The sequence below is a fragment of the Dicentrarchus labrax genome, unplaced genomic scaffold, assembly GCF_905237075.1.
Source record: "Dicentrarchus labrax unplaced genomic scaffold, dlabrax2021, whole genome shotgun sequence".
NCBI classification, from domain to species: domain Eukaryota; kingdom Metazoa; phylum Chordata; class Actinopteri; family Moronidae; genus Dicentrarchus; species Dicentrarchus labrax.
The window spans coordinates 5021598-5033653 of NW_026136713.1; the positions used below are offsets into that span (position 1 = coordinate 5021598).

Sequence of the window (12056 nt, forward strand, 5' to 3'; positions counted from 1 at the left end):
GACTTTTTTCCATGGTTTTAAATGGAGAAAGGAACTTTTAATATGATTTTTCAATGCGTTGAGGGCAATTGTAGTTATCTCTTCACATTTTCGTCACTTTGTTCCTAAAAAAACAAGTGGGAAATATTTTTGGTTCCATGATACATTATTTATTCAACAACAGGCCTCTAAATGACGAACATAAATGAGCGAAAGAAATGTGGAAGTCAATGTTGACTATTGTGCTGTGAGCAGCACATTATAGGTTGACTTTCTGTCACCTCAAGGGCTCTTTAAATGCCATGTATGCAAATGCTTCACTCTGTGTGGGAGTTTCTCGAGCAGTAAGGAAAGTTATTAATAGTGTTATACAGCAGAAAGAAATATCAAACCTGTGCGCAAACAGTAAGAAAAACATAGTTTCTTAATACTGTGCGGGGCGGTTTGTGCCTTGATATTTTAAATATGATGTGTCATTTTCTTGTGCAGTATCTACGTTGGTTTACATGTATGATATCCGTGCATGCAGTCACATGCAAATGCCCATTGTCGTGGAAGTATACAGAAACAGGTTAATGTGCAGGAGCATTAACCTTGCCTCCACAGGAATTGTAGTTTGGTAATGCAAATGAAATTCATAACCACCTGAGGAAAAACAATCTGTGTCTCTTGTGTCGATTAAGTGGGACAAGAGTCGTCTGTCTTTTCTGTGTGCAGCAGATTGAAGTATGAGACTACCAGGAGCAACTATTATACAGCCGTCATTCTTGGGCTGTATAATGAAGGGGAGAGAAAACATACTTGTTATTTTTTGTACCTACATCCCCTCTATCCACCATACATGTCCAATAAGTGTATGAATCCAATCATCTTTTATATGAGAAAAAGAGGCAGTTATTATTAGACAATGTAGTTTCACATGAAGGGCAGCTGAATATTCATGACTTGTTGCGTCATCTGTACACAGTTGACTACTTATACATCTATCTACGTACAGTCTGGCATACATGCATGCTTACATACTATACCTGAAGTGGCGTACTTGATAGGAAAAAGTAGATTTTTATTTTTATTTTTTTACTTTACAGTTTGATTTACAATACAAGCCTTCCAGTCAAGCAAAGAATGTGGTGGAAGTGCATTCTTAGTCAGAAGTAGTAGCACAAGGCACTCACATGGGAGTAGATCAGCTCAGGCACACACTGGGAAATGTCATCTTTGTTTAACTGCTAAATGCATTTTAAATCAGCATGACTTATTTTTTTTACAGCGTGTTCTTCCTTGGTAGTGTGTCAGTGATTCCTATAAAAAATGAATGATCCACATGCCAAAATATGCATATACATTCCCTGTAAAATAAAATTAATATAATCTTATTGTGCTAATTAAGGATATCTGAAAATATATGGCAAAGAAGCATGGATGCATTGGGATGAAGGAAATCATTTACAGGGTCATAGAGAGCACATTAGCTAGGCTGCGGGTTTGTATATCTTTTCTGAAGTTGCTGCTGCTCAGCTAACATACAGAGAGGCCTCGACGGTTTCCCAGAGCCAGCACACCAGCTCCAGACCGCAATAACTCACAACTTCCTTGCTAACATTGCTAACAACACAACAATAGCACATCTTTGTTGGCAAACTCGAAAGTAAGCTTAATGGGCAAGTCATTTAACGTTACTTGAAACACAAATCCTGGCCTGGAATAATAAATTAGTGTTGTGTGGCTCGGTCTGATCCACTTTGTTTCCCATTTTCAGAGCATGAGCTCACACTAGTTTTATTTTTCAGTGCTCACAGAACGGACAGCTAGTAGACCGTGAGGAGATATTCACTCAATTTGAAAAAAAAAAATGCGTCTTGGATTAAAATCACATTATCTTACCCCAGAATGAAGATGACATCTTTATTCTGGTCAGGCCTAGCAGAAAACCCTGAGAGTTATGCCTTAGGCTGAATATAATATATTATATATATATATTGTTGTTATTGTTGTTGTTATAGTGTTAGGGTTATCTTGTGGTGTAACACAAGGCAGTTTCTCCAGCCCCCCTTTTTTCACATTATACATTTTTGTGTTGGCCAGTATCATGAGATAGTATTATGTAATATAGCTATGCTATTTTTTTTAAAATTATAATCTGATAATAATAGTGATATGTATATAATATTTAATACATCTTGAAATTTTGTGGTAAGAAATACATTTGGAATAGTTCATAGTTTATAGTTGCTATATTTACCTTGGATTCAGGACCTCACTTAAGAGGAAGATGGGCTGTGACAACCCGGCAAGTTAGATTTCTTGTGCTATTATCTTGACTAAATTCACAAAGTAAATTTCAATTTCCATCTTATATCTGTCATTTGGGTTGTTTTGTTTTATTACTACCTCACTAAGGTACATGTTGTTCAACATTTGTTTTGTCTTGTCTTTGTTTTACCTATTTTGTTGGGGGAAAACAGTTATTTTCTTTGTTTTTTCTTTTTTTTTTACTGTGCATAAGGACTTCAGCTTGTACATTAGAGAGAAGGCTGATATTCTTGTTTACCTTTTGAAAATCATGTCAAGTTTATTTTAAAATGATTTTCTATCTTTATTTATAAAGCACAATATTATACAAAAACTATAGCAAGTGCTTTACAGAGTGATAGAACAGTAGAGAGTGAGAGTAAACACACACAGCCATGTAAGCACCAATACAAACAAGCACAAAACTAATTAAAAGTAATATTAAATGAAAATCGTCTTAAGCCTACAGTTGAAACCAGAAGTTTATATACACTGTATAAAAAGACACATACACTTTTTTTCTCACTGTCTGACATGAAATCAGACAATCACTTTTCCTGTTTTAGGTCCGTTAGGATTACCAAAATTATTTCTATTTGCTAAATGCCAGAATAATGAGAGAAGGATTTTTTTTAAGACATTTTTTTATTACTTTCTTCAAGGTCAGAAGTTTACATACACTAAGATTACTATGCCTTTAAACAATTTGGGAAAGCCCAGATGATGATGTCATGTCTTTTGGAAGCTTCTGATTATTGACAACATTTGAGTTAATTAGAGACACACTTGTGGATGTATTTTAAGGCACACCGGAAACACACTGCTTCTTTGTGTAACATGGGAAAGTCAAAAGAAATCAGCCAAGGTATCAGGAAGATAATTGTGGACTTGCACAAGTCTGGTTCATCCTTGGGTGCAATTTCCAGATGCCTGAAGGTGCCACGTTCATCTGTTCAAACAATTATACGCAAGTATAAACACCATGGGAATGGCCAGCCATCATACCGCTCAGGAAGGAGATGGGTTCTGTGTCCCAGAGTTGAACGTGCTTTGGTCCGAAATGTGCATATCAACCCAAGAACAAAAGCAAAAGACCTTGTGAAGATGCTGGCTGAAGCTGGTAAGAGTGTGTCGTTATCCACAGTGAAACGAGTACTGTACCGACATGGGCTGAAAGGCCACTCTGCCAGGAAGAAGCCATTACTCCAAAAGAAACATAAAAAAGCCAGATTACAGTTTGCAAATGCACACAGGGACAAAAACTTTAATTTTTGGAGACATGTCCTGTGGTCTGACGAAACTAAAATCGAACTGTTTGGCCATAATGACCATCGCTACGTTTGGAGAAAAAAGGGGGAAGCTTGCAAGCCTGAGAACACCACCTCCCAACTGTGAGATACGGGTGTGGCAGCATCATGTTGAGGGGTTGTTTTGCTGCAGGAGGGACTGGTGCACTTCACAAAATAGATGGCATCATGAGGGAAGAACATTATGTGGAAGTACTGAAGCAACATCTCAAGACATCAGCCAGGAAGTTAAAGCTTGGGCGCAAATGGGTCTTCCAAATGGACAATGACCCGAAGCATACTGCCAAACTGGTTACAAAGTGGCTTAAGGACAACAAAGTCAATGTTTTGGAGTGGCCATCACAAAGCCCTGATCTCAATCCTATTGAACATTTATGGGCAGAGCTGAAATGGCATGTGCGAGCAAGGCGGCCTACAAACTTGGCTCAGTTACACCAGTTCTATCAGGAGGAATGGGCCAAAATTCCTGCCAACTATTGTGAGAAGCTTGTGGAAGAATATCCAAAACGTTTGACCCAAGTCATACAGTTTAAAGGCAATGGTACCAAATACTAATGAAATGTATGTAAACTTCTGACTTTCAAGAAAGTAATAAAAAATTCTCTCTCTCATTATTCTGGCATTTAGCAAATAGAAATGATTTTGGTAATCCTAACTGACCTTAAACAGGAAAAGTTTAATCTGATTTAATGTCAGACAGAGAGAAAAAAAAGAGTCTTTTTTATACAGTGTATGTAAACTTCTGGTTTCAACTGTATTTTGAAGACGATAGTGTTGGTGCAAACCTTAATCCAGCAGGCTGGATGTTTCACACTTTAGGTGCATAAACACTGAAAGCTCTGTTGCCAGATTTTTATTGCACTCTGGGAAGTTGTCGGAAATGGCTGTCCTGTGACCTGAGAAATTTGCTGGGTTTATAAACTGGGAGCATGTCGAATATAATACAATCTGAACCATTCAGTGCTTTGTGGACCAGGATCGAAATAGTCCTGTGATGAACAAGGACCCAGTGGTGTTGTTTGAGAGCTGTGGTGGTGATTTGGGTAAACATTTTCAGTCCTGGTCAGGATACGGGTTGCTGCATTCGAACGAGCCAAAGCCGTTGGTTGTGGAGTCAGATGGGTCTTGATATTAATGAATGCACACAGAGGGATTCACACATGTATTTAATGATCTATATATAAATGTCTCTGTCCAGAAAAATATTATTCAGTACACACAACAATATTTATTATTCTATATAAATGTAAATAAAATCCACATTAAAAGAAAAATGGTTCACAGATGTATTTCTGATGCACACACTGACTTTTCTTCTTTTAAATAAATGTAACAGAAATCCAGAAATGCATGTATTTAAAAGTATTTGCAATTTTCAAGGGGGGAGTTGGAGAATCTAATTTGGCTCATAACATCAGCGAGTTCACTGAAATTCACTATGGAGAAATGTTTAAATGTGACTCCGCACAGAGGGGGGACTAGCATCAAAGTCTTTATGCATATTGGGCTGGTTTTTGAGGATAGCTCCCGATATCTTACATTTTATCATTGAAGAGTTTGGCAAAATTGTTATTTTTGGAAGATAACTAACTAAGAAGCTGGAGGAGGATTAATCAGTTTGTTGGTTAAGACAAGGAATTTGGGATTTTTGGCTTTTAAGATTTTGAGAGGTAAGATTTTCTGTTTAGTTTAATGTTTCTGTTTTAATTCAGCAGCACAAATTTGTACTGTATAGCTTTAGTTAAGTTCTCCTTCATCTCCGCTCAGCTTTACGGCAGTCCATCTTTAATTGCCAACACTTCTCCATGGAGCTTAAATTTGGCCCGAAACATTTTTGGTTCTCAGTGCTGTAGCAATGTCTATATTTTCCAGCAGATTGTAGTGAAAAGCAGAAACAGGATCATCACACTTAGCATTAAAGGATGATGATGAAGCTGGTGGCATAGAACAGAAATGTTTTGTGGCAAATGTAACTTAAAGGAAGTAAATAAAAGCAATCATCTGTAATAGCAATGTCTTTAATAGTAGTTTCTTTAACATCCGTGTCTAGGGAGATAGCGCAATCAATGGAATGGCCACATTGATGGGTGGGCTCATCTGTCACTGTGGATATTGAAGCCACCACTTGTAACTAGAGAAGATCTTAGACAGGGTATCTGCAGACTCATTCAGAAATGTACTGTTATGCCTGGGAGGTCGGTACACTGTAACTGGATCACATTCAATACTTAAGGCAAGGTATCAAAATTGTGTGCATCACCAAAATAACCTTGACAGATAAGGTGATCTGAAAATAGTAATTAGGGGTTGAAGCTTCAGCAAGTGTAAAACAACCAGTTGCATTCAAACTTGTTTCACTAATCAAGAGAGTATCTAATGTATTATCATCTATATGTTTGCTAGCCATGAATCTCCTATTGGTCAGAGAAAGAATGTTGTGAAGGGCTGTGTTCAAAACCTGTGAAACGTGGGTGGACTGTGGGGGGAAAAGTAATGGAAATTAGATTATGTAAATTGGTACAGTTTTCAGCCCTCGTTTTCCATGGTTGAATATCGTAGATAATGACTGGTATACTTGTAGTTAATGAATTCACTTCTGAATGCATAAATGTATGGACAGCCAATGCAGCTGGGATAGAGTTGCACAGATAGACAGATTTTTGAGTGGAATAGGTTTTAGGTTTCACTGCATTACTTGCCACTAGCGTTTTCTTTATCTTTAGTTTAAGTTTATTACATGTGTGGGAAATCACCTCTATACATACATATTTTGTTTTTATTACATGCTTTAAATTAGGGATAATTTATACACAGAAAGTAGATTATAGAAATAGATAACAACTGTAAGTAAAGTAAATTGATAATTGCTTTGCACTCAGTATCATACATATTTTACAGCATTTACTTTTGTACTTCAGATAATCATAACCGAATTAACGGTACATAGTTTAATTTTAAATGTTTAGTGTCATATTTCAGGTCTGTCTCTTCCATTTATAGTTAATGTTACCAATTTCCAGTCCAGGTATGATGGGCTCATAACAAATGAAAATGTCAGTGATGAATTGCAGCGCCAGGCCTTTTAAAGTTTTATAGAGCATAAGAAAAATATTATATGTATTCTCAAAATTAAAGGGAGTTACCGGGGACTTTTAAATTCGAGATGTGCTGCGTTTTATTACTGCTATTATTACTATCAGTAGTAGTAGTAGTAGACGTGGTGCTGTCTCTGAATCACAGACATGACATAGACTACTTTCAAGGACTTTGAGTGGATTGTATGAGAGCAAATAAGAGTATAGAGACAATTTGTTGTCTACACTCAACACCAACACCATCTCATGTTGAATGCTTCACAAGCATCCCATTAAAGCACCTGTCATTTTACAGGACTCTACAACACTGTTACACTTATCACCGTTTCTATATAGCCTTGGGAATGATTGCCCTGTGTCAGTTGGATCTCTGTCTGTATTGCCTAAGTGTTGTACTTTTTCTGTATGTGATTACTGTGGTTCTGAGGAGGTTAAGGGCAGAAGTACAATAGGCAAACTGCTATTCCAGGCCCTCAGTAAAAAGCCACAACAGTGTCACACTAAGAGCTCTCACTTAGCACTATGTACAGGATACGTAGTATTATTAGCTTGTAATAAGTGCAACATATTAGGTGGGTTTGTTTATGTCTGAATCTCTCTGTAGACTCTCTCTCTCTCTCTCTCTCTCTCTCTCTCTCTCTCTCTCTCTCTCTCTCTCTCTCTCGTCTACTGAGCGGAGGGAATGAAAGAGGAGGGGTGAGACAGCATCCCTGTGGCCTGCTATCACCACAGTGTGTGTAGGTGCTTGGTTGCTTCTAAGTGGCTTTGCTGTTTCAGGCAAGTCTATGTAGGAGGGGTGTATAAACAGGTTTGCTGAGTGAACTGAAATTTGCATATTTCATTCATCTCAGGGGAGGTCAACAGGGGGCTTTGGTGTGTCTGGTTTACTCAGGATCTATCCACACATGATCATTTAGCATGGTCCTATTCATGTGATTAAAATTAATTTATTGTTTTATCTTTTTTGTTCATTGTTTGCTACTCAAACGCTAAGGATGCACACACAAGGGCATGTGTGTGTCCATGCACAGAAAAAAAAAACAGAAACCCCATCTCCAGTGAGAAGAACTTTTTGAGTGGCAGGTTGGTGGAATGGCAGTCTCTGATTGTGGTGATAATGGAATCCTTGTGTCATTGCAGATAGTGCCTCAGGAAATGGCAGAGAATTGCTTCTGGATCAAAGTCAAAGAAGAGAAGTTTGAGAATCCTGACCTATTTGCTCAGCTCTCCCTCTACTTCTCCTCACAGAGCAAAGGTAAGGAGGCGTCATCTCTCTTCACCTCTTCCTTAATTAATCTACACACACACGCTTCATTTAGCCTCTCCGGTAATAGATGCCAAGACACTTTCATCTTGTGACACTTTAAGAAATATTTTTTTTTTCTCACTGAAATGTTAATTATCTTAAAACCATGCGCTATTTCTCACTACATTTGAACACCATCTATGTATGCTCTCAAGTCAAATCTCTGTGCCAATTAGGGGAACCAAGGCTTGCTGCAGTGTTTGAATTTGTTTGTGTCTCTGTAAAAGCTAGAAATGCAATGTGGCTCCTCAATGTATTTGTTCTTTGTACCCATTGAGTAGTTTCAGACTGTTCAGTGTTTTGTGTGTGTGTACGTGGATGTGCACAAACTTGAACTTGCACATATGTGTGTGAACCGAAGGGCCAGTTATGCTTGGTTTGCTTCTTGCCTTTTCCAGTCCAGTAGACCAGTCCTCCATTGAGGAAGATGGAAGGCTTTTGTGAAGGAAGCTCTGGGAGTTTCCTTGTCCTGGCCAGTTTGTTTCTCAGATACACAACCAGGCTACCTAACTTGCAGATGAATAACACAAGCAATACAGAGTTTTTTTTTTTTTTTTTTTTATAGAAGAGGGTGTGTGAAGGCACTTGATGTATTCCTCCCATGACAATTTTAGTGTTTTTCCACTTCTTTGACAGTGTGTGTATGTGTGTACCCCTCTTATTCTTGCAGCAGTGCGAGGGGAGAAGTCAGAGGCCTGTCAAGCGCAGAACAGTCAAATCTCTGTCAGGGTGTGTGGACATATCTATGCAGAGTCCTCCAACTTTTCCCCATATACCCACCGTCTGTTTGGACACCATCAGCCCGCCAGCAGTTTCTTGCTATCTCTCACAGCCCCCAGGTCGACAAACTAGACTCATCTCTTTTTTTTGTTCTGTGAAATAAATAGCAATTTTGCCTCAGCTGCCGCAAGGTGATTTGCCAGCATAATACAGATGGAGGGAGAATGTGGGAAGGAAAGAGCAGTTGTTGCAAGGCTTAATGAAGTGGCAGGGATAGGCCTTTCATCTTTCACTAGAGGATATCTGCCAGACTCTGTATGTTTTAAAATGTGCTCCGTGACATGTAATTGACAGTCGGACATTTCTGACACATTTGCAATCCATATTTAAGTATTTTCATTCTTTTATGTGATTCATAAATTGTTATTGAGTGAGTTATTTAGTGATAGTAAATCAGCAAGAGGTTTGCAGAGCACTGCTGCTATAAAATACACTTTCAGATAGATTCTTGAAGTGAAATACAACTTAACATTTGGAGTTCCACAGACACATGGTTTTAATTCAGCTTTAAATGTCCTTTTAAATTCTTTATTAAATTCACTTTCTCACCCACTGGGGTTTTAAAAAAAAAATCTCTATAGATAGTCCATGTTCCCGCTGGCAGGGTAGAAATTCATGATCCAGCATTTCCCCTGGGAGTTACCTTTGCTGGATCCCTATCAATTACCCCTGCAGCGACTTCACTGAATCAGCTCTTTTTCCTCTATTGTTGAAACAGAACATGATTTGCTCATGAATGAAAAATGCTGTTTAATGTTTGATATCTACTCACCCCACCCCCCCACCCCGTCAGTGAAGTTGAAAGTCAATGAGAAGGGCTTTGATGTAGATGGTATTGCAAAAAAGGTGTTAGATGGGATCTTCCGAAAAATGAGATAGTTGTTCATTTGTTTTTCTCTTTCCTCTGTTTCATGATTCATGCAGTATAGCGTTTCAAACGCATGCCATCTGAGGATATGTGACAATAAGTGCGCTCGAACATTAAACATTTTGTCAAAAAGATCCCCGCCTTATTTAGGCTTTGAATCTGACCTATTTGGGTAGCGAGACTTCATCTCAAGTAAAGTTGGTTAACTGGTATTAGTGTGGTTTAAATCACCGTTGGGGGTTCAGGTGGCGAGACAGAGGCGTGCAAGATTAATTCCTGAGGTCGTGCACTCTCATTGTAACTTCTGAACGTAACCATGGACCACAAATCCATTTGTGCTGATTTGACAAACAAGTCGCTGGTGAAAACTGACTTCATTTGTCTGGGATATTGCCACCGTGTCTTTTACAGTACACACACATACACACTTGTTGTCTTTTTTCTCCTTTGCTTCTTTGTGGTACCTCCATCTTTGCCACATCTTAGACGTGGATATTTTTAAGTAGAGCACACTTCAGGGGACTAGTGTATCGTGAAAGATGAGGCAAGCAGGTGTAAATGCCTTCCCTGCAGAGCTGCCCTCAGAAAATGGTGCAAAAAGGCTTCTGTTAACTTCACGTTCTTTGGGATTCTTGCTTGTTACTTGCATTGTTGAAGAACAACACTTAGGCAGTAAAAGAAAAAAACAAGAATCACTTTAACAGCCCCCAATTTTCAGATGCTTATTGCGCTCAGAGGCCTCTAAAACAACTGAGAATGCAGGACTGTCATCTCCCCCGCTGCTTTTATGAGTCTCACTGTTTAATGAGTTTCTCCAAGAAAAGGAAATGATAATCAAGAGGGATTTTAAGCTCGGCTTCAATCTTCTAAAAGTGGCTTTTTATTTATTTTTTTCTTTGTCATTTATTATAAAATGGTTCTTTGGCCTGATTGAAAATGTAACACATGTCAGTTATTAGGTACTCTGAAGACCATAGACATGTCACTTATAAAGTCATGCTGGCAACATTGACTTCTCACTTCAGGACAACAGAGGCAGCCACGTGTTTTAAAAAAGTAACCAAGTTAAGCATGCTTTCCACATCACAAATCAAAAAAGCTCTGCAAAATGCAACAGCGATTTAAAAGAGGCAGTTTCATAATTTATTTATATATATATAATAAGTAAATATGGGAGATATGTTATTTACATGTTACATTGTATTGACATGTTAGTGGACTCCACTGATGTCATTGTAACCACATTACAATAAAATATTCAATAAAATATGAAACAAATTATGATTGTTTATAAATATATGTATATATGTATTCATTTATTAATCCGACATTAACAGGCACACAGCTATGACAAAAAAAGTTATAAAGAAAGCAGCAAGTGAAAAATGTCCACAAATAGTTTAGGATTTGGAACTGGCTTTATTTTACTCAAAATCAGAAGGACATTATTGCTTTTCACCTGACAGAATCATAGATTACCATTTTTAGAAACTACTGCTGAAACTACATAAGAATTAGATTTTTAGTACAGATTAAACAATTTTCCCATTAAGAGTGTTTCGCTGATATAGCAATAAAGCCACAGTGATTCATCCTTCCAGTGTAAGCTAATGACTCATTGAAATCATATTGCAGTAAAAATGACAATGAAGCTATTTGTCCATTTAAAGAGCAGCTCAGTGATTAATCTTGTTTTAAGCTAAGCTTGCAACATGGTTCTATCATTCTATGATAAGATAAGATGTAATGCTCCTTTATTGATCGCCCATAGGGGAACTTCAAATTTGGCACAGCAGCACAGGGGAATGTAGTGCAAAGAGTAGAGAAAGAATACAATATAATAAAAATTAAATAATATACATACACTATATGCAATATATATAATGCAACAAGTAAAGTGGAATATTATATATATATAACATCCTATAGCTTCTATTCAGTGAGCATTAATACACTTATAAAAATATTTTTTTATATGACATGCAACATTCTGTTCTAGTGTGGGAAAATGTAGCACCTTCTCTTGTGACTTGAAAATGTGTTACACTTAAAGCTTCTCCTCAGTCACTGATGTCAAGGCGGGTATTTCACCTTTAGCACCATCGAGTGCTTTGTGTTTAGAAAATTGTTACCACCCACACATAAAGTTGAGCTATCTGTTATCGGAGGCGCACATCTTTGTTCGCTCTTGCTCGCCACCCGGCTTTTCACATCTTTTGAACTTGTGTACCAACATTAAATGGGCCCTGTAGAACAACTCAAGTCATAGTTATTTTATTTCCCATTAAAACTGTTTTTCCCTTTTTGCTTTCTGTCTCTCGTCCTTTTCCCCTGTTCTGCCTTTCCTTGGCTGTATTGGCTTTTCTGTCTTTCTTTACCCTCTTCTCCATTGACTTGGCTCCCTTTTTTTTTTTTTTTTTTTTGTTCTT

The 12056-nt window shown here is 37.8% G+C and overlaps 1 protein-coding gene across 1 annotated transcript in view; it reads left to right on the forward strand.

Annotated features, from left to right (window-relative positions):
* Positions 1 to 12056, forward strand: part of diaph2 (diaphanous-related formin 2) — a 370395-nt gene that overhangs the window by 139268 nt on the left and 219071 nt on the right. The window contains 1 exon segment of the mRNA XM_051419022.1: positions 7814 to 7928. Coding sequence (XP_051274982.1) covers positions 7814 to 7928 — 115 coding nt within the window.